A 23,927-nucleotide genomic window follows, 5' to 3' on the forward strand; every position below is an offset into this window, starting at 1 on the left:
GTTACATTCTTTAGGCAAAAAAAAAAAAAAAATCCTAATATATATGAAAATTAACAACTGCCTTGGAATCTGGATAAGACAGTTTAGTGATATGATATACATAAGAAAAAAGAAAACTAAGGTGGTCATTGTTAGACTCTGAGTTCTTTGATAAAATGTTCCATTCATCTCGTGCTTTGATTCTCAGAATTTCTGGTAATAATGAAGACAAAATCAGCAGAAAGGCAGAATTTGTTATGTCCCTGTCTATTGATTAGTAGGGCTTTCACTGCAGCCCATGGAAGTATTACTCATTTAATTATTCATTCACTCAATAAATACATGTCAAATACCAGGCATTCTGAAACTTCCAGTTATAAGTGAAACAGAGTTCTCATGGTACTTGCATTTTAATGGAGGACACAGTTAATAAAATATTAAGAAAAAAATCAATATGAACCTAATACCAGGCTACAGTAAAAACTATATATTTATATTTGCATATATTAATTATATAACTATATATATAAGTTATACACACACACACACATACATATATCAGAGAATAGGGATAAGAGCAACTGGATAGGGTAATAAGGTGAGTGGTCACAAGGCTCTAAGAAGGTGGCATTTGAGCAGAGATTTGAATGAACAAATCATGCCTATACCTGGGAGAAGGGCCCAGGCAGAGGGAACAGCATGTGCAAAGGCTCTGAGGCAGAAAATGAAGCTGGTGTTCCACGTAAGGCAGTGAAGGTGGCTGATGTGTGATCAAGATTCAGGGGAAAGAAGGGGGTATGAGGTAGAGAGGAGGGGACTGGCCAGGTTTTGCAATTAGAGCAAGAGGTCTGATTTTTTTTTTTCAGGTGCAATAGTAAATATCTTTAGGTTTTGAACAGGAAGGGTTCTGGTTTCTATTTTAAAAGGACTAATTCACACCGTGCGAAACTCTGGAAGGGCAAGAGTGCAAGTCGGTTAGGAAGCTGCTACAGTCAATGACACTGAATTTGCATTAGGATACCAGCAGTGAAGAAGTTAAGAATTCATTTTAAGCCTTCGCTTATGGACTGAACGTGAAATGAGACGGATAGGAATCAGGGATAACTCCAAAACTGGGTGAGCACTTGTATGAGCAATTGGGTGAATGGTGGTAAGATTTACTGATGTAGAGAGAGCACAAGACAGGAGCGGAATGAGGGAGCTGGGGGCAGCTCAATCTGCTTCAGGTAGGTTCAGCGTGATGGGCCTATTAATGTCAGGTAGAGATGCAGAATAGGCTGCCAGTGCACAAATCTGGAGTGCAGAGAACACAGCTGGGTTGGAGCTACACATTTGGGCCCCATAAGCATACAGATACTTTGAAAAATCATGGGCCTGAATGAAATTGGTCAGCATGTGCATAAATACAGAAGAAAAAAAAGGTCTCAGGGCCTCCAATGTTTGAAGTGTGAAAGATAAGGAGGAGACGGCCCAGAAAATGAGGACAAGAAGGCCCAGGAGGGAGAGGGGACACAAGGCAACGTGTGAGACTCTAATGGAAGTTATTAGTTAGCCCCAAGTCAGAGAGGCTGGCCCCTCACTCTTTGTCCTAAAACTCAGTTCTTTTTCCCCTTCCCTTCCAGTCTGCTGTCTCCTCCTATAGAGGGCCAGTGTTTGTACTTTGAGCCTTTCCCAAAGGAGTGGCTGGGGTATTATAAACCTCCATTCATTATGAACTCGTGAGGCGGGATTTCTCTTCCTGGTGTAGGCCAGCCCCGAGAATAGTGTCCGGTAAACAGCAGGTATTCGGTTAAATCTTGTGGGCTGTGAAGAATAGGAAATAGTACCAGTGGCCAGACAAGTTCTGGGGGTCAGAGGAAAATGCATAGGGCGTATGGGAGATTTCTGTGATTGTAGAGTAACCCACCATAAGTTCTGGGAATCATCACATTTTGGTATACTCCATATTAGACGCAGTATAACTTTGAATGGAAACATCTCCGTGTAAAAAAAAAAAAAAAAATGGTGGGGGGAGGCCCCTAAGGAATGTAGAAAAAGTACAAATTGAATCTTCAACATCTTGTTGGGCACACCAAGCAAAAGCATCAATTCTACCAGCAGGGGTAGAGGCCTAGCTTATGATTAGTTTTGAAGAGATAAAGCATGTAACAAGAGCTTTAAATAAGATAAGAACCCTGTGCACCCCGCCCTTCTGAAGGCTCTCTGGATCACCATCACCAGAAATGTCAATCACACTATCGGTAAGAACAGGAAAGGCTAGTGACAGTGGAGTAAGATGATAAAATTCTAAAGCGATGATTGTATTTTCATGTATTTAACTACATGTAATTTCTTCACTACTCGGACTAGAATAAAAACCAAAAGTTTGATACTTTCCAGCTTATGCTCTTTCAAGGTCCAAACTGCTTCCCTTGTCTTAAACATAACTGACCAACACTTAAGGAAACACCCATGAGTTAGTTGCCTACTTGTCTCTGAGGTTGTGTGTTCCCATCATTGCGTAAGCATGAAAGGTACATAATTAAAATCATAACCTAGCCCTGAATCTGACAGCAAGAGACAGCAAGCGTTTGGTTTTTACAATGATTGTACCAACTCATAAAACACGACAACTCTCTAAATAAAAACAACAAAGTTAAAAGAGGTTAGAGTCAAAATATTCTTTTTGTATCTTAATCTCAATTGGTTTTGTGGTTTTTAATACAAGGTTCCTGTAAATCAGGAGTTTTCAATGTTATTCAAAATCTGACGTGTGATGTCCTGCTTCTGCTTTGTAATCTGATGTTTCGAGTCACTGGGAAAGCAGTGACAGGCTTTCTAATTTTTATTCTTCATCCTCACTTGTCTCCCATGGCTCTTGACACAATACCTCATTGTGTTCGCTTCTTTGAAGAAACGATTAATCTTGGCAGAATCCTCATTAATAATGTGAAATAAAACTATGCTAGAGGCACAAATTTCTCTCAAAATTATGAGGGGATAAAAAGAGACTGAAAAGGGCCAATGGCTTCATTACTTCCAAAGTCTGTGACACTGAACAGAATAAAATTATTGAAACTTTAACCTAGTGAGAAGTTTTAGTTAAACTGAAAATATATTTTAGATAATTACATATTCTATTTATTGACCCCGAAGTAAGTACATTCTCTCAAAGTGGTATGTTCAAAGGAAAGAAATATCTGTTATCGCTCTAATACTATTTTCTGATACTATTTTCATGATAGGTCTCTAATTCTGTCGTTTCTCACCTATTTCTTCACAAGAAATGCGTTATTTTTTACATAGCACATAAAACAAGTTAAATCCAGGAAACTCTTGCCTTTGCTATGTATACTGTCATGAAACAACAGAACTGTTACTCTAGGGAAAGACCTTAACAATATTTTAGTGATTTCAACAATACTCAGCAAAAGCAGCACATTGTGCATAACTGAACTATTAAATTCCCAGCATAATGACATGTCCAATTTTCAGATATGCACTATACTATCCTCAGAGACCCTGAGTGCTTTAAGTAATTTTCCTTTCATTATGTGTCCCATTAAACACAAGCACGATCTGAACCTTCTTAGGGATAATACGTACATGTACTAGTTTTCTAATATCTCCTGATACAAGATAGCAGCCCTCATTTTAAACACTTGAATGGGTTTTGGGGGTGGGGAGATAACAGATGGGTCAACGTAAATTTAACACATTAATTTGTTAATCAGGGAGAGATACCAACTGATAGAATCTACTGTATCACTTTACTATTGAAACTCTGCAAACATAACATTAAGATTTACACGGCAGTTTAAATCAGGCATCTCTTCCGGGGGGGAGAAAACCCAACATTTTAACGAGAACTACTGCTTCTTTTAAATATGTGACAATACTTACCCTATTTAATATCCCTGCGGCTAATACTGGAGTCAAATTAATGACGTGCCTCATTGGGTTCTAGGGTCACTGAGGACAAACCAGAAGAAATTTTGGAGTACTATGCTCGATTTTGGAGTGTTTGCTTGATTCCAGGCATTCCTAACAATGTCTCCGCTATCAGATTAGGAAACTCTCCAGCTCTCTGGACAATCTGCTATCTCACTAATACGGGAACAATTTACCAGAAAGTGTAAAAGTAGAAAAGGCCTCCGAATGATAACTATTTTGTGCCTTCTCAAATAGTTCCTCTAGGTGAAAGGATCGCGGTTGGCTGGGTTTAATGATCTTGTTTGAATAGTCATTAATTATGCATTACTTCCTCTTCAGTGTAAGTGCCCTAAGTGGTTTCTTGGACACCTTAAGAAATAAAAATATATATATATATGTGATTCTAATGAAATGTGGGATAATTGGATACATTTTTCTTAATCATCTCATAAGCCAAAAAAAAAAAAGGTAAAATTTCAGTTACTCTGAATGTAAGAAAATTCCAAATCAAGAGCTCTTATCTCTTTGTTCTAAGTGTCTGCTCTTCTCTTTTGGAATGTAGGCTTCCTGAAGGCAAGACCTAGTTGGTTCATTCCTTCAGTCACCTGACATGGATAAAAGACCTACTATGTGCCAGGCTTCGGATACAATAAACCCTCAGTGAGCCGAGAGGTTTGTGCCAGACAGGGATGTGACTCTGGGGACATCATGGAGGACAGGTACTCGAGTGAACAGAATGTTCTGAGAGTAGGGGGAGGGACTAAAATCAGGGAGGTTGGGGAAGGTTTTCCTGACAGAGTAGGTAATATTTGGGTTGAAATCTGAAGGGTGAGGTGAGCAGTTTACTCCACTGAGTGTGAAGGAGAGGAGAGGAGACTTATGTCTGGGGACCCCATTCTAGTAGGCAATTACAGCAGGTGCAAAGACCCTGCACAGAAAGGGATATGATACTTTTAAGAAGCAGAGAGAAGGCCACTGAAGCTGAAGCACAGAGAGCAGGCCAGAACATGGCAGGGAAGGTGGATGGAGGGGTACTTAAGGGATAGTCTATGAAACACTAATGTGGCCAGATTCAGAAATTTTCTTCTCAAGAAAAGGGAAGCCACTGAACCTGCAGGAGAGTGATAGGAAAGACAGGATTGTGGGAAGATCCAACTGCTGTGGAGAACACTTTGGAAGAGCAAGAGGGGATTCAGGGAGAATGGTCAGTTTGTTCCAAGAGGACAGATGACCGATGCCTGGACTGGCCTCAGATGGTCACAGTGGAGAAGTGCAGAAATCTTCATTTTCCTATTCTCACACCCTGAAAGGATGACCCCACACAGCAGAGCACAATAAAGGTTGATTGATGGAGTGCCTGGGGGGCTCGGTCAGTTAAGTGTCTGACTTTGGCTCAGGTCGTGATCTCCTGGTTCATGAGTTCGAGCCCCGTGTCAGGCTCTGAGCTGTCAGAGCCTGGAGCCTGTTTCAGATTCTGTGTCTCCCTCTCTCTGCCCCTCCCCTGCTCATTCTCTGTCCCTGTCTCTCTCAAAAATAATTAAACATTAAAAAATTTTTTAATAAAAATTAAAAATAAATATTGAATGAATGCATCAAATGAATGCTCTTAAGGCATTAGATTATATTTTATTATTTATTTCACATATAAAAATAAAGCCCTTATGAAGTCCTGATTTGCATACACCTGTGGCACCACGGTTGTCCCTGTTGGAGGCTTAGTTACCAGATTCTGCTTCCTTTCCAACTGACCAAAAGGCTTAAACAGGCTGTAGCAGGAGGGCTTATGTATTTTCTACCATCCTTGGCATTTGTAATCAGAATTTCCACTTAGCAAAAGTGAGCAAAAATGGTGGGATTAAAAAGCAATATTTCATTAGTTGGCAATGGGTCCTTGAAAATGGCAAATGGGATTCCCATCACTTCTCAACTTGCCTGGGTCCCGTCCACGTCCTAACCAATTTTCTTAAATACAAGAGTACACCAACTTATAATCACTAACGAGGATGTCAGAATTCAAACAGGAAGCCTATATATATATATGTGTGTGTGTGTGTGTGTGTAATGAAGACACTAATTTCTTCATTGTTATATTTTTCCATAAAGCGTTCTAATGGATTCATCAGAACTACTGTTCTGTGGGGAATAGGGCCTGTTTCTGCTTTTAAAAGACTTAGCTTTTTCAAATATAAAATGAAACGGTTTAAATGCCTGAAAAAAAATATATGAAGCATAAAACGTTTTGTACTGATGGTCTCTTTAGTTCTTAAATAGTGTGCCTCAATGTAGAGAATGCATTTTAAAGTCGATAAAAGACATACACAAATATAGAAGTCCAAACGTGGGGAATCTTCAATTAATCAGAAAAGTCCTTCAACTACAGACGAAGTCTGGAAGTATAACAACAATTTAATTTGGCAGCCAGCTTGGAATAAAGAGTCCCTTACTCATCAGATCCTGAACTCACCACAATCACTACCACCAAGACGAATATTTTGTCTCTTGGTATGAATATTCCCCTTGTGTCTCCAATCGCACCTTCCTGACATGCTGAGGGTGTGTCCTTCTACATCTTTACTTCCAGTCATCGCTCCTAAGACACAAAGCCCAGGCATTCCTTTGTCAACCTCAACTTTTAACTGTCTTAATCTGTCCTTAGCTTAAGTCATAAACAGTTTGTAAATTTAAAGCAGTACAGTAAAAACCACTTTGATCATCAGCGTATTGTCTACCAGAATTTGGAAAAAAATGATATCATGTTAGAGAAGGGAGAAAGGAAAAAATCACAGATAATATGACTATAAAGGACCACTATGTATGTATTATTTGTGTGTGTGTGTGTGTGTGTGTGTGTGTGTGTGTGTGTACATTAGGTCTCTCTCTTTAGGGAAATCCACAATGGCAGAACTGATACATCAAAAATAAATAGTTGATATACCACTTCGACTCCATTCTGGAAACGGGTAAATTATAAAGGCTTAATTGGGCATGTACTTTAAAGAGCCAAGTCCTCTAGGTTCCCCTAGGAATCCCTTGGGTTTGAAAGCTGTTAAGATTGCAGTTTGCATAATCCTTCAACGTTCATTATCTTACATTCAATCAGCTATGCGCAACTGATCTCTAAGATTAGTATTTATTGTGACCCAGTTTAAAAATGGAAAAACATGGGGTGCCTGGGTGGCTCAGTTGGTTAAGCAGCTGACTTTGGCTTAGGTCATGATCTCACAGTTTGTGGGTTTGAGCCCCGCGTCGGGCTCTGTGCTGACAACTCAGAGCCTGGAGACTGTTTCAGATTCTGTGTCTCCCTCTGTCTCTGCCCTTCCCCTGCTCACACTCTGTCTCTGTCTCAAAAATAAACAAACGTTAAAATTTTTTTTTTTTAATGGAAAAACAAAAACAAAAACAAAGATTCAGAGAAATCAAGTCTCTCGTCCAAATCATTCAGCTGGTCTAGTTACAAATAAAGCATTTATATCTAGGTTTTCCGATCTGAAGCCCACTATTTTTCTGGGACATCCTACTAGAGTCCAAAGCCAGGTTGTAACTGTCATGTGTAAAGGTGATACGGATAAGACTTAAAGATTCTAATAACTTGACAAGACTGTATTAGAAAATGTTTGATTAACAAAGGCCTCCTGAAGTTCGTATTATTGTATAGGCAAATGCCAAAACAAATTTGAAACCCTGAAAACAAGAGACGCTAGAATAATATAAAGAAGACACACACAAGTACGCTTTTGAGGTAAAGTAGCTCTCCAGTAAATTCCTGTTAAAAATAAAAATAATAGTATTTAAAGGCTACAGGATTTAAAATACGATGCCTAAATGGAGTATCAGCATCATGTAGGGATGGTATGAATGTTAAAGTCTGGCTTGTCTCCATGGAGAGGTAGTACAAGTTTCATCAATGCATGTATCTTCAATTACTAGTCCCTTAAGAAACATAGGAGATTAAAGAATAGGCAAAATTTATCCACAGTAAAAGAAGTCTATATGCAGTGCCTTTGCAGAGGTTATAAACCGGAAATGGCCCAAGGGAGGCTTCTGGGGTGCTGGAAATGTTTTATGTCTTGATCTGAGCAAATGGACATGTATGCGTGGATGGAAAATTTCAACAAACTGTATCATCAAGCTGTCTTCAAGATTTGTGTACTTTGCTCCATATATGGAACACCTCAGAAAATTTTTAAAAGAAATTATAGTGAAATATAAACTAAGAAGCCAAGAATTTACAGTAAGAACTTAGAAACAGCACAACGGAAATATTACCATGCTCATCAGTAAGAATGCAAACACTGCCCTTGAGAAAAGGGGTCCCCATCAGAGCGATACAGAATAAGACAGCACTCTCGGAAGACAAATGGAGGACACTTGAATCCACTGTTATTACGAGAAAGTTGAAGAGTTTCTAACAATTCTGTCTGCACAATGTTCATACAAATTTTTCTATGTCGAGGAAAAGTCAAACAAAAATCAGTCAACTAGGAATTACTTTGAAGAGATTTTGCCCAATGATGTGGCACAACTTAAATATGAATGCAAAAACTCAGGCAATTTAAATGAAATACAGGGGCGCCTGAGAGGCTCAGTTGGTTAGGCGTCTGACTCTTAGTTTCAGCTCGGGTCATGATCTCACGATTCCTGAGTTTGAGCCCTGCGTTGGGCTTTGTGTTGACTGTGCAGACCCTGCTTGGGATTCTCTCTCTCTCTCTCTCTCTCTCTCTCTCTCTTTCAAAATAAATAAGTAAATAAACTTTAAAAAATATTCACTGTGTCTTATATAGAAATGACTTAACCCTTAGCGTTTCCCGTGAATGGAACTGAACTTACATCTGTACCAGTACACTAAATATTTCACTACTAAAATCACCCCAACACTGTCTCAAAACCGACAGTGCACAGAGCTAAAGTTTGCTTTCGTGCTTTACAAAAGCAGATGCAGGAAATGCAAACACAAATTCTGCCAGCTGCTCTGGAGTCCTAAAGCCCCACGGCAAGGAGAATCTGTGGCATGTGGGTGACTGCCCTGCATGGCTGTCCAAAAGCAGGTGCGCGGTGTGTGGACTTCAGTCACGCGAATTCTCAGACACAAACAAAAGCTAACTATGGGGTGGGTGATGCTAGAAAAGTCACTTCTGCCACGTGAGGCCCTTGCCTCACTGCCTCTACCATGAAGCTCCAATGTCTGGAATGCAGTCAACATGCAAATCTGTAGTCAAGAGCATTAAAAAAAAAAAAAAGAAGAAGAAGAAGAAGAAGAATTGCAGTTAAAATTTTTTTTCTGATTTATGACAGCTCATTCTTTAATCTATCAGAAACAGACAAACGAATTCAAGGGCCCAGTTGCACTTCACCCCTCCGAAATAAAAGATGGCAGAAGCCGCCATGTCCATTCATTTTCTCTTTCATAATACAACCTTTTGATTTTCAAATGTGCTTTGGACCGGCATAAAAAAGTTACAGTCTTCAATTTCACCATAGAGAATGCTACTTACAAACGACCTCGAGGACCTTATCTTGGCCTATGACAACCATGCATGCAGCCATGCAAACATGCATTCATGCAACATAGCAGCACACAACACAGTGCAAAATTGGCAAAGAAAACCAAGTGATGGCCATGCTAGTATTGGTTGCAAGGGTCTCCTTACCAAATAGTGAAATCCTATGCCTGACAAGAACTCCAAGTTTGCAGAATAGGCTGAAGACAAAAGAAAAACAAAAGAGAAAGGGGGGAAGGGGGAGGGAAGATAGAAAAGACAGGGAGAAATTAAAATAAAATTTAAAAAAAAAAGAAGAAAAAAAAAGAAAAATAAACAGCTGATATATGAGCAGGAAAAAAGCAACATGATGTCACGCAGAAAGAATCAATTTTCTGAGCAGAATGTGGAGTAGAGGTATTAAAGAAAGAATCTTTGAGTGCATATCTTTAACAAACATGGTTAAAAAAGCACATATTATAAGTAAAGAAACCAAAAAAAATTTGAAAGCAAAGCTAATTAATATAAAAGCAATCTATATGAACCCCATAAGAATATGACTACTCAAATAGCACAAGGAAAACGCTTAAAATTTTATCTGCCCAAATGTACCACTGAAATTCTAGAATTTTTGTTGTTGTTGTTGTTATGGATTATTGTTTGAAATCAGAAGTATGGCACTTGGGGCATGAAATGTCACTTTAAGGTTTAGTATGTTTATCATTTGAACTCTCCTTCTTTCCAACCGTGAGCATACCCCTTCCATATAGACCAAAGCATCCAGTGAATTTGAACACAGTGAGGTAGAGATAGAATTTGAACAACTGATAATCACTCAGAAAAATGTTGCAGATGCAATAACTTCAAGGGCTCTTCATGCTAATGCTTGACTTAAACCTATTTCTTATCTCCTCCAGAGCAAGTTTCTGGGCCACTGTGTTCCTGTGGATCGGCAGTGGGAGATCCCAAATAAGGGTGGCCTGCATTCAGCAGGACAGCACTGATATGTACTAACTCTCACATCAGAACCTGGGAAAGACCTGCCATTGTCCCAGCTTGTCCCCAGGCTGCAGTCTGGCGGGCTCCTTCCAGGTCTTCTCAGGAATACCCTTCACTCCCTTCCCTGCTATACTCCCTTCTATCCATCCCTCAGGATTCAGCAACAGACATGTCTACTCCAACAAGCCTTTGCTAACACCCAGTGCTCCTTCACCATTCCCAGTCCAAGCTGAAAGGGTTCCTTCCAGCCTCTCCTAGGGGTCATGTGCAAATCTCTACCATGACATGTAACCTTCCATATTGCAAATGATACTATTTTCACATCTACCCAAACACTTCTGAGCTCTCAGATAGAGGCTCTGTGTAGCCAGAACTTGATGAAAGCTCTAGCCTTGATGATGCATGTGTACCGCACCCCCCACACCCAGCTTGACTGTCCCAGCTAGATCCTGACTGCCCCATTCTGTCTTGCAAAGCTCTCCCATAAACAGCAGTGTGTAGACATGCCCTCCCCAAGACTGGGGATATGGACGATGCCATGGAAAAAAAATGGAGTCACGAGCTCACGGCAGGACTGGAGAAAGGAGACGGAGAATCACGTCTGTGACACTGACTTTTTTAACAGTAAGTTTTGGCTATCATCTCTCATTTCTGTAACAATGCAGAATAATGTATTAATGAAAAATAATTATAAAGCGTATCGTACAGCTTTTCCGAGAGAACAAGCATCGGCAAATCTCTCAGTGAATTTGAGGTCTTGAGTCGTCTCCTAGCAGTTCTAAAAGTTTTTAAAACAATGATCTATTCAAGCAGATATTATATTTAAAATGAGATATTAGCCTCCTGAGCTGCATTGTCTCTGTGCTATAATGTAAACAAAAAGAGATAATAAAATAAGCAAAGTTCTCCAGGTGTCTGACCCACTGAGCCTTATGCTAATTCAACAAGGATCTGTCTCCATCTCTAGAGAGTGAGCGCTTGTCAGAGTCGTACGTATTTTGGATCCCTATATGTATATCAACCTGTTTTAAGTGATCTCGTTTTACTTCTTACGAACTGAGACTCTGTCGTATCAGTGTGAAACATTCGGAGATGATGTTGAATTTGTAATGCTAGGATCATGTCTGAACCCAATTCATCCAGACCTAGGACATTTTCCTGTGATGAAAAACACAGCATTATTCTGTGTCCGATTCTGTTGGATTATAGTGAATGTCTGAGAACCTGTTTGAAAAAAATGACTTCTTAAAATAGCAATGCTTCTTAACTTTGGTTGTTCCTAATCAGTAGCCGATATGTAGAAATAGAAATATGTAGATATGTAGAAAACCAGGTTCTCACAAAGGACAAACTGTATCTATTTCCCCTCCTGTGCTATCATCCACTTTTAGAGTGGAGTTTGTATATCAACTATAAGGTTTTATTATTATAAGCTTTGGCCTATAGTTTCTCTAAAAATATTCTCCATAATACTGTCTTCTCTTTCTGTATGTATATCCCTCCATTACTAACATTCTTAAGAAATTATAATTCATCGGGGCGCCTGGGTGGCTCAGTGGGTCAAGCATCCAACTTTGGCTCAGGTCATGATCTCAGGGTCTGTGAGTTCGAGCCCTGTATCGGGCTCTGCTCTGTGCTGACAGCTCAGAGCCTGGAGCCTGCTTTGGATTCTGTGTCTCCGTCTCTCTCTGCCCCACCACGCTCGCTCGCTCACACATGCACACACTCTCTCTCAAAAATAAACAGTAAAATAATTAATAAAAAGAATTCATAACGCACCTACAATTCCTTGGCTTTGATGTCTCACTGCTCTACAGAAACACTCCCTAGAAATTCTCGGTGCTTGCTGATCAGTAAATCAAATAATACTTTTTCAATCTCGGTCCTGGAAAGCTGCCTATGGTACTTGGCATCACTGACTACTTCAATCTGGGAAACTCTCAATTCTGTTTTACGGTGACATGTTTCTCCTTCTTCTCTAATAAATCATCCTCAGTGTTCTTCAAAGAACCATTTCTGAAAAACCTTCAGATGTAATGAGTCTCTAAGGTTTGGAATTCAGACCTTTTTGCTTCTCTGTCTACTCTCCCTTCATCTGCTTCCAGAACTGTGAGCATAACATGGGTACAGATAATCTCCAAATATGCCATTTCCGGCTGAATAACCTGCCAGGACCCATGCTTCAGTAATTACCTAACCAAACTGAACCCCTTCTTCTCAAAACCAGGTCTCCGTCATTTCTTTTTTTTACTGTTGCCAGCAATATTGTTCCAACCGCTCAGCACTGAAACTCCAGCACCGTGGGGACCTGCCATATGACCCACTGCCAAGGTCTGTGATTTTCTCTCGTCCGTGCTTCCCACATCCAACTCCTCTCTCCACGTACATCTCCTCCATATTCCCAGTACTTCATATATGTTTCCATTGCACTCGTCACAACTTGTTAAGTGGTTAGCGCTACATGTATGCAGGTACTCAGCTGCACATTTAAGTGCACTTAATTGGAACTGCATCGTCATGTGTGTGTGTTTATCATCCTCAGTCCTAGGACGGCACCTTGTACACGGCATGGCGGGCATTCAGAAACGCGTGCTGAATGGATCTGTGGGTAGAACCACCTCTTTAAGGTAGCACTTCCCTCACGACAGCCTGCATTGCTGTCATGGCCTCTTAGCAAGCTCACACTCCTCAATCCCACTTTTGTGGCCAGACTGCCCTTTATCCCAATGGCTTCATAGGGCTCAGGAATTAAGTAAAGAAGATTAATTATAAAAATTAAAAAGAAAAAAGGAAGAAGGTGCCTTGTTCCAGCAGTTAATATCAATGACAGGGTTCTATAATGAATCTACGTCACCCACGCTTACCCTAAATTGCTATGTTCTACACTCTATATGTTATCGACATGTAGAAAATAGTCCCCCTTCTTAATCTACAACCTACAGATTCTTGAAAGTCAATTCTGAATTATCGTGTCTTCTGTATATCTCTAGACTGTCCATACCCACCCAATGTGGTCTTCCTTGTCCTTGAATCCCACAGCACTGCATAGCTTTCTTCTACTAGAATTATATTTTTACCCACATACTTAGGTAGTGCCAGCTACACTCCCAGAGAGCAGAGAGCACACCTTACTCTTTTCCACAGACATGATGGTGCTGACTTTAGACACAGTAAATGCTCGCCATATGATTTCTAGTGCCAAGAAGTATCCAAAAATCTAATGGCGACAACCCATTCTTAAATGGGGAGGTTAATTTAGACCCATGCCGTACTGCTACACGCAGCTGTTAAATACGAATTAAAACTACTCCTGCAGTGTTCAACATGGGTGTGAAGGCATGACTGCTTATTCACAGTAGCAGGGACAGTGGGGTTTTTTTCTCTGTATTTGATGCTTTTTTTTTTTAACCTACTTTACCCGCCAAAGTAATATTTAACTGAAGTGGTAAGAAATCACATTTATCAAATTTCAGTGATCCCAATGTAACATGTCTAAAAAATTTGTAGTTGGTTTTTGTTAGTGTGACGGTGATTTGGGTTGTTTTAAGACACAGATTTATGATCAGAAAAGTAAGACTTTTTCCACTTTAAAAAAATATATAAAAATGGTAAGAAAAACATCTCTACTATGCTACCCAAGGGAAACAACTATTAAAATCAAGTTTCTTCCCTACCAATATTCTTCTACACATCCAAATTTAGAGGTTTTTTTAAAGATATTGATCCATATTATTTACATAAATATATATATTTTTTACTTTTTAAATAACCATTGTCCTAAGATGTGATATATTTGCATCCATCATAATATTAATGACCAGACAGCATTTTCCATGTGCCGTTAATTTCTTTATCATTAACTTTATTCATTTTTCATCCCAGAATTTTTCTGAGGTTAAAATCTACCTATGTTTGGTACTCAAGGGCTGTGATGAAATAAGGTACTTCTATCAGTGTGCATCTCATTCTTATATGTTGGAATGTGAGACCATTTCTCTTTTGGAAATGGTAACGGGAGAAATAAAATGTGCCGGTCCTTGTTGCCTGAGGTGGAGAAAATCTGAAGATGAAATTACAGAAAACCTTCTGGTGAGGCGTTAATAAAGAGGGGGCGTCTCAGGCCCCCAAACCACATCAACTGAGGCTCGCACAGAATAGCGATGCTCTTCCAATTTCTTCTATGAGGGGCAGTGGGCAAAGGAAAATTAGTTACCTCTGTGGTCAGTGAACAGCTCTCAGAGTAAGAATGAAAATGGAATGGAGATACAAACATGATGGGGGGGAGGGGGGGAGAATAGAATTTGCATACTTTTATTTGTGTTCTTTCCTATATTCTTTGATTGTATTTCTCTTGGTTTACATAACTGACTGATACCCAAGTTACCACTCTGGGAACAAAGCTGCTGTTACAAAATCCTACTCTGATGGGGGAAGGGGGCGGGGGTGAGGAGACTGCAATAGCCTGGGCTCTCTGGTATTGAAAGGTAACTTGATGCCTTGGCATTTTCCAGCCACCGGGGATGGTGGGCCGGTGAAGCGATTAGGGCACTAGTGAAATGCAGAGAGCCAGGCCTCTCTTTCCCAGGGAAAGCGGAAAGAAGACCACTCCAAAGTCAGGAGGAGATTCATACCTTGGAAAGTAGCCCCTCACCCCCTTTTTTCTGGTAACAAAGGTGGTGGAAACAAAGTGCGTCACCGGATGGATTCTCTGTTACTTTAATTATAATCGGTTATACCAACTTCACAGGAAGACTATTATTTGAAGAAGTTTGGGGCCATTTTTAACGCGGTTGCAATCTGACATCACATGACATCACATATCATTAAAGTCAAGTCCAAGGAAAGCTTGTAGCCTGCTTTATCTCGGTTACTCATTTTTATAGAAACTTCTTTCAAATACAATCTAAAAGCTTGGTATGGACTCCTGTGTAATTTGATAATACAGAAATAGATTTGCTCTGTAATCGATCACATATGTACTAAATTTTGGCATATTTTGAAAAATCAGACTTGAAATACCCAGCAGAATCACAAATAAATCTATGAGGAATACTTGGGTTTAAACAGAAATGAGAAAGCATTGCTAAATTGCCAACTTGAGTGGTGCAAATCTTCAGAAAGGTACATATTTTTACGTCATTTTCTTCCAAGATAGGTCATGATTTACACACAAACGTTGAAAAATTTGATTTCTGTAAGTGGGATTTTGCCCTCCAGAAAAACTCCTTTATTTTTCAAAATTGTGGCAAATATAGTGGACTCAGAAATTTTAGAGGAAGTAATGTTAAAAGCACCATTTATTGGGGCACCTGGGTGGCTCAGTTGGTTAAGTGTCTGATTTCGGCTTAGGTCGTGATTTCATGGTTCTGTGGGTTTGAGCCCCACATGGGGCTCTGTGCTGACAGCTCAGAGCCTGGAGCCTGGTTCGGATTCTGTGTCTCCCTCTCTCTGCCCCTCCCCTACTCACGCTCTCTAACAAGAATGAATAAACGTTAAGAAAAATTTTAGAAAAAGCACCATGTATCACGAATACTAATGCGGTGATGACTGTGGATTCTGTGATGGGGGTCTTATTCCTTGTATTCAGCATTATATTTAGCAGCAAAATGGAAGAAAACTCAACGTTTAGAACACATGTATTAACTTGTAGAGAGCATCCTCCTCCGTGTTTGATCCCAAGGGGCCAAGGGTCAGGGAAGCCGGGTAGACACTGCATGCTCCCACCTCAAGGTCCCCAGATGCTCTTCCTCAAATGCAAATACACTTCGCTCAACAACAGTCTTTGTTTTGTGTAGCTCTTTACCTTGTCACCATTTCTTTCTCCTTGTTTGACGCATGTCCTCCAGAACAGAGGGGTCTGCTTGCTGCAGATAAGAAGTATAAACGATGGTTTTTGAAATACTGATCAATTAAAGGAAGCACAACCTGAAAGAAAGGAAAGAAAACAGATCTACATGGTGGACGGAGACTCTGGGGCAGCCAGACTTCCGTCCACCTGCAGCAGGTCCCCCAGTATCCATAGCTCTGCCAGTTGGCACGATTTTAGAGTATGCCTCTCTCAAACCTTACCCTGCTATCTCTAGTCCCGGGGGGGGGGGGGTTGGAGGGTGTGTGTGTGTGCACACGTGCGTGCATGTGTGTGTGTGAGAATTGCAACTCTACACTGTCAATTCACTGCTCCTAGTAACTACTCTGTGTGGCAAGCGTCATCATCCGTTTTACAGGCATTAAACTGAGGTGCAGAAAGTGAGTGACCTACTCAAAGTCACACTGCCACTTACCTACCTCCACAGGGTTCTCACCTGGCCTCTCTCAGAGCCGCCTGGCCTTTCCCGCATGCTAATCCTGCTGCCCTTTGGCGAATTCCTCTTCTTTGCCCTGTGTGCTCACATCACAAGGCTCTGCACATGCCATTCCCTATGTCTGAAATGCTCTTCCCACACCCCGTAACCCGTCCACTCCACTCTTCCTGCAGACCTCAGCTCAGTGCTTCATCAGATAACTGTCCACTGATCTCCTCAACTAGGTAAAATCCCCATATTCTCTGTTCTTAGAACATCATTTGCAATTTTGCATTTAATACGTGTGATTCTGAATTAGTCTTTCTCCATAAGAGTCGATAAAATACACAAGAACAATACACATTTCTGGGTCTGTTTCCCATTACTGTGCTCTCCTGGCTTCCAGAACAACTCTTTGCTCTGCTTTGTTTACCCCTGGGTCACCAGTACTTAGGACTTTATGGGACCTACAGCAAGCGCTAGATAAATATTTGTTAAATAAATGAAAAAAAAATAACTGGCATTATCAGTATTTAGACTCAAGTTAGAACTACATTTTTCCTACAATGTGGTATATGGCATATTTATATATAACAGCAACATACAAATTTTTTGTGATCTTCCTTGAAAGTTGTGACATTGCCTGGATTTTGATTGGCACATAATAGCTACTCAATAAATATGTGAATGAATGGATTACAGACTCAGAGGAAATTAAACCACATTAGGCGTCTACAAACAAAATCACTAGGGGTAAACAGGACAATACAAGAATGTATTTTAAATGTATGATTAGAGGCCATGGATACAGCATTTGTAATAATTGGCTATCGAGGGGGGGATTACAATGCAGTATGATAGATAACTAACAATATGCATCCCAGGATAAACTTGGGATGCTTGATACGGATTTTGAGTGCTATACTGAGTGGAAAGAAAAGACAAGAGAAATCTCCCTTACACTAAAGGGCACAAATCTGAAAACATATAAAAGAGGCCAAATATGAATCAATCAAAACAACACGCCATTTTGCAAATGATCTCTAGGAACCAGCAAATGCAAAGACTTCGAAAATAAATTGACAGAAAGCATTACATCCTCAGGCCAAGTGCAACATCGTTTGAACAGGAAAGCTTCCCAAGGGCATATTCTGTCTTCGCGACAGGAATCCCCGGGACGTAGTCTAACACCTGACAGAGACTGGACACACGCAGCACATGCTATGCCAGTGAATGGACCCAATGAGGAGAATCTGCAACACTTTGTCTCCTGACTGGAGACAGGAAGTCTGTCTGAAAGGAAGTCATGAATGTTCCTGACTGGCTGAAAGGAAGTCATGAATGTTCGCGGCCTAGGGCAAACTCTTGATAAATTCGTATTAAATGGAATGAAGAGCGATATTTGGGTAGACTTTACATGTAAACAATTCACCCTCTCTGACCCTCAGCTTCCTCGCTGTAAACGAGTAGGACGAGGGTCCCACAATAAAGCTGACACAGTAAAGCTTCTTATCATGTACAACTTCCTGAATTTATAATTTATAAATGAATTCTTTTCCCCTTTATAAAAGAAATGCTCGTACATTTTTAAATCCTAACAACCAAACTGAAGAAGCAGATTATTTTTCCTCTTTGTCATTTGATAAAGCCCAGTAAGGAGAACTTTGATTCCTACAGATTGAAGTGATTTGTGAATTACGGCAGGAAGAGCAGGGAGTGAAAATAAGACCGAGTATTCTGGGCGCAAATTCATCCTACATGACTCATGCACTTATTCCTGTGCCACAAAATATTTACTTGTAGTAGAACTCACACTGGTAGACCAGTACGCTCCGTAAAGAGGCAAAGATCTAAAGGGTATATTCGGTCGACAAACACATGGAGTGAAAAACAAGATGGAGTGTATACTGTACTTTAGCAAAGAACTTGATTTCTTGCTCGTAAGGAAAATGTTCCGCCTTGCTTCTGCTGCCACCATCTGTAGAAACGAAGAGTTGTTGAACATGTTTTGTTTACTTGAAACATTACAAGATCTTCCACCCAAAAAGCAACATGTAGAACACACAAGTATAACATCGCTGAACTGTTATCCCAGGAAAGCGAACATAGAAACCCATCCAAAATATCAAGGCTAACTTCATTCAGCAGTATGACAATTTTTTAAAAGGGATTTTCAAAAGTACCCAAATCGTAATAAAAAAAATCTATCGAGGACAGCCCCCACACACGCTGGCGTAGCTTTACAAGCTTCTTGACACGTAGTGGGAAAAGTGGAATAGAGTCACATAAAAACCCCGCATCTTCTTTCAGTAAGAAAGAAGCTCGCCAGGGATGACAACAGTGAGTATAAACTCAGTAAACAAAAATTGGTTAGATTGTTAGATTGGTGAGCCTCTAATAAAAATAGTTGCTTCTTGCTGGGACTAGAAGTTACAATATTAATATGCCAAGTGAAAAATTGCAGGAAGCCAGCCTGGGATGAGCGGGAGGACCAAGACCGTAATATTCGGTTGGCAAATTAACATTCTGCTCAGGAGTAAAGAAGTTTCACTTATGTCACAAGATAATTTCCATGAGCAAAGCAAAGACACCAGAGTTTTCCCCATGGTTCAAAAGGTTAAGAACTGATCGACCGAATGCACTGGGCTTTGAAGTGGCCCTTCTGTGCCTCCTTCACGCATCCACAGGAGGTGACATCAACTCTAATAACCAGGATGATATGCAGACACACGGGAGAGCAAAATCTATCCACAACGGGATATACAGTTTTAGTAACATTTGTAAAGCAGAGATTTCTTATTGTGTACGAAGCAAACTGACTGTTGCTTGAAAAAAGTTCTTTTGCAAATAGAAATAAAAGCAATTTGAGACAGATTTTGTAAAATCTGAAACATTAAGTTTGGGATGACTTTTAGGAAATTGAGGTAATGTTTTGTAATATCAGAACAATGCTCTTTCCAGCGAATGAGTAAAAGAAAAGTACGGCTTTCGTACACTTGCAGGCATCACTTTTACATTAAATCTCTCTCAAGAATATTGTGCCAAGTGGCTGGATCCACGTACGAGACTTTCCCATACAAGCTACGTCTAGACGGAATTCTGCACATCACAAAATACGTTAACAGTTCAAGGAATTAAATTGGAAGTATCTTCCCTTTTTACATTATGCATTTACATTACACATTTTAACAAAAATGTCTCTGTGCAAAATGCTGATGGAGAGAACTGTGGTCTAGATGGAATACAAAAATCAGAAAAAGGCATATGCATATTCTTACTACGGCCATTAGCCTCCAATGTGTTGCAAAGGCAGTAAATTTAAAGACAAAAGAAGACATCTAGAAGTTTTCCTTGCAGTGACAATGAAAACTGGCAATTAAAATAAATGTAAAGGGTCCCAACTCTGCTCCTCTAACAGAATTCTTGCATTTTCTGTGTCACAGCCATCTGAAAAAGGAGCCTGTGACCTCGGCTCCTTCATTTCTTGAGTAAAACAACACCTTAATTTCTTGGGCTTTCTATGGATCTAGCCTCACTTTCTGCCCACACCCTTTATCCTGTGGAAATAAAGAAGTACCCTAACTAGGTGAATTTAAAGTAAGGTTCTTAATACTCCCTCTGCACAAACACTTCTTTTTTCAGAAACTTGAACACAGTGGGAAGAAAACCCAAACAAAATTTTCCCTTCGAATTTCTCTTTCTGTTATCCATGTCGAGCTTAAAAAGTTTTTTTTTTCCTTAATCCCTTGATTTTGCTTTCTCTCTTCTCTCTTGCCAAAAAGAAGAGTAAACTTGAGTTGCCACTCATCTCAGATACACTTAAATGTGCCTGAGAAATTTCAATATTTAATTTGCGTGCATAAGAGCTTTAAAATTCACCATAGCTTCATTTTTGTTTTTTGGATCAAATTTCATTAACTGAGACTAATGTGGCTACTTTTCAGAATGATTCATAAATCATATTAAAAAAATCATTAAAAAATTAAAAAAAAATCATTGCAGGACCTACAAAAAGATTACATACTGTAAATTAGTTTGCACAGTTGGCTTTTGTGAAAAAAGGTAGTGAAGAAGAGTGCCAGGGCACAGCATCCACACTGCAGATAAAGAACAGATTGAGAGGGGAAGTTCTTTAAGAGAAGGACACTCAACTGGAAAATCTTTAATCGCATTTGGGATATGGGAGACCAGGAACAAGCAAATTCCAGAGCTCAAATTTCTATGAACTTTAATCTGACACTGTGCCAAAAACTAAGTCCTAAATTCTAAGAAAACAGTAGCAAAGAAGACTCCTTCGTCAGGTTGGGTTTGTTGAGGATGTGTTTACTGCTAAGGCGAGGATGATGGGCTGGGGGAAAAGGACTGAAAAGGAGAAAGAATGAGGATTAAAAAACAAAAATAAAAACAGAAAAAAAAAAAGCATGAAAAAGAAATTGAAAAGATAATCACCAGAACACTCTGTTCTTCCAAAGGGGCCAGATTCCACTTCCTTCTATCTTAATACCAACTGGTGGCTGGAAGACGACCCGACATGAAGCTGGGTAACTAACAACTTGAATTTCAAGTCAATGGTACTCAGGACAATCATGAAATAACAGAAGTGAGAGGAGGCTGTCTTGAAAATCTGAATCTAAGAGTTAAAACAAGGAATTCTTTTCATACTTGGTGGGCCACATGGGGGGAGGAGGTCTTTCATTTTACTCTAACAAGACCCTAAGTAAAGTGTTCTGCATTGCAGATATTCTACTATAAATGTGTATCCCTACACAGGATAAACTTGAGGGCTTCACATTGCCTGGAAAGTTTGGGGATGCACAGAGTTTCCATTTTTTCAAGAGCATGGCAATTAATTTCAAAAGGGAAGATTTAACTGTACCTTAAATTGGGATATCCATCCAATGTGTCTTTCAAAATAAAAAATCAATGCCAATAAACATTGTAAGGAGAAAAGAATGATGGGTTTGGTTTTTTTTTTAAGTTCTGTAAATTATGCCATCCCTAAAAATGTGTTTGCCTACTGACTGCTAGATTCTGTTTAGTACTAGGTTGGATAGAAAGTGTTTATACCACCAGGGAACAGACCATAAACAGCCCAGGAGACTGTGCTGTTCTACACCCTGATGTAGGTACCTACCAAACTCCAGGATATACTGATGGGCTTCATCCACATAGCGAATGAGTTGCTGAAGGAAACTATAGGCAAATCGTTTCTCAATGGAAGGTGTGTCCAATTCCAGGTCCTTGAATCCCCTAGAGCAGCAAAAGTGAAACATGGAAACCAGTTTCTACACAGACTACTGGAAGGTAAAATTTTGCTTAAAAAGTATAAATGGTATATACAAATATGGAACATTACCTAATATTCTTGTAGCTACAGGCAAAAGTGAGATTTAATTTATAAGGAATACTTTGCATATGATATAAAACTGTAGTGAGTCACTCTATTACTATGCAAAAAAAAAAGACTCACTTTAGAGAAACAGTGGGTCATTTCTGCCCCCAATTTTTGCCTAAATGATGGATGGGATTTAACCTAAGTAGTGAAAGGAATCAGGTAGGTGGTAAACAGTCAAGGGCATTTATGTTTCTGATGTGTTTATTCTGAACATACTAAATAGTAGCACTAAGATTTAAACGGGTCCTGAATCATTTGCAACATTAAATATGATGGGGATATTTAAACGGTCAGTCTTTATAACAAGGGTATATACTGGTACGTGTGCTTTTACCTGGATACAGCATATCCATTGATCTGTAAGAACTTGAGGATGTCCTGTGCTTTTTCCCTATCCTTGGCTTTCTCTTTGGCTGTCAGTGTATCATAGGGTACCAGCAGGGGATGGTTTCCACCTCCTAAGAGCATGTCAAGACAAGAACACAGCATCGCGATGAACAAATAATCTGAAATATGACAGAGTGACGTGCATAATAGGACCACACTACAGAACTTCTGGTATCTTCTAGTTATACATGGAGTATACATAAGTCATATGTGGCTCTTGACTCTCCAACACCTTTTATGTTCCAATTAATTTAGCAAACTTGTTCAAAGAAACACTGTGCATATATGTCTTCTAAGACGCAGTTCATGGGGCACCTGGGTGCTTCAGTTGGTTGAGCATCCAACTCTAGATTTCAGCTCAGGTCACGATCCCAGGGTCATGGGACTGAGCCCCACGTCAGGCTCCACACTAGGCATGGAGCCTGCTTGGGATTCTCTCTCTGCCCCTCCCCTGCTCATGCGTTCTATCCCTCTCATATTAAAAAAACACACACACACATTAAAAACAAACAAAAAAACACAGGGACACGTAGACATTTGTGACATCCAGGGCTGATGACACCTGCAATCACAGAAGAAGGGAGAAGAAGCCGTGTTACCCTCTCCATGCAAATGAACTCCGGATGTGGAGCATGTAAATACACACTAAAACTTGCACAGCTCGAGCTAGTGAAATTATAAGGCAATTATAAGAGCTAAGCTTCACTTGCCACTTCACAGAGAGAGGAGAAAAAAAGTGTCTTAAATATGGAATTTTTAGTAAGCCTCCCAGATCAAACAGTACTTTACAGCCATATATTCTATGCAAAACCCATACTTGGGTTGCTAAGTTCAAAGCTGCTCTCTCTTCAACATCTCATAAGAGTAACATACGTATGTGACTGACTAAAAATTGTGGCAGGCATCTAGGTTTCCGGTTAACCTATTTTGGTGAAAAATATCAAAGAGTAACCTTCTAGATTTAAAAATTCTAGAAAACATTTAAATTTTAAAAAACTAATAATAAACAAAGTATTAATAAAAGTAGAGATTTTGTAAAAATTTTTGTAAAAGTTATAAAAGTTTCAGGAAATGCCCTGGTAATTCCAGATGTAGAGATCTCATGATCAGCATCAGTGTGACTAGCATGGTGTACCCCAGATTGCAACCTTATAAGACACGTATGGGAATATATTTGGAACGGAATCCTGAAATTCCCTGAAACGCAACTACTATGGAAATTCCAGAAAAAAAAAACTTAAAAATTAATATTTGGTTTGAACGTTGGTGCAACATAGAGCCTATAATATCAGTGTCCAACATGATGTGGCCGGGAGCTACTAAAACAATCCTACTGAATTTGCCCTACACACAAAAAAAGCAAACAAAAAGGCAAAGGAGAAAATGCCATGTCTGCCTGGAGTTTGCCTGGACTGAGAGCGCCATCTACAAAAATGTGATCACGCACTGAGCTTTCTGACCATTAGGTGACACTATACGATCATAAATGCAAAGGGA

The 23,927-nt window shown here is 39.8% G+C and overlaps 1 protein-coding gene across 9 annotated transcripts in view; it reads right to left on the reverse strand.

Annotated features, from left to right (window-relative positions):
• Positions 1–23,927, reverse strand: part of RYR2 (ryanodine receptor 2) — a 762,307-nt gene that overhangs the window by 153,369 nt on the left and 585,011 nt on the right. For all 9 annotated transcript variants that reach the window (XM_045437236.1, XM_045437235.1, XM_045437229.1 and 6 more), the window contains 5 exons: positions 22,378–22,501; positions 21,783–21,898; positions 18,562–18,626; positions 16,171–16,292; positions 9,540–9,589 (listed from right to left, as the gene is read on the reverse strand). In XM_045437236.1, the coding sequence (XP_045293192.1) occupies positions 9,540–9,589; positions 16,171–16,292; positions 18,562–18,626; positions 21,783–21,898; positions 22,378–22,501 (477 nt within the window). The remainder of the gene's footprint in view (positions 1–9,539; positions 9,590–16,170; positions 16,293–18,561; positions 18,627–21,782; positions 21,899–22,377; positions 22,502–23,927) is intronic.

The sequence above is a fragment of the Leopardus geoffroyi genome, chromosome D2 (assembly GCF_018350155.1).
Source record: "Leopardus geoffroyi isolate Oge1 chromosome D2, O.geoffroyi_Oge1_pat1.0, whole genome shotgun sequence".
NCBI classification, from domain to species: domain Eukaryota; kingdom Metazoa; phylum Chordata; class Mammalia; order Carnivora; family Felidae; genus Leopardus; species Leopardus geoffroyi.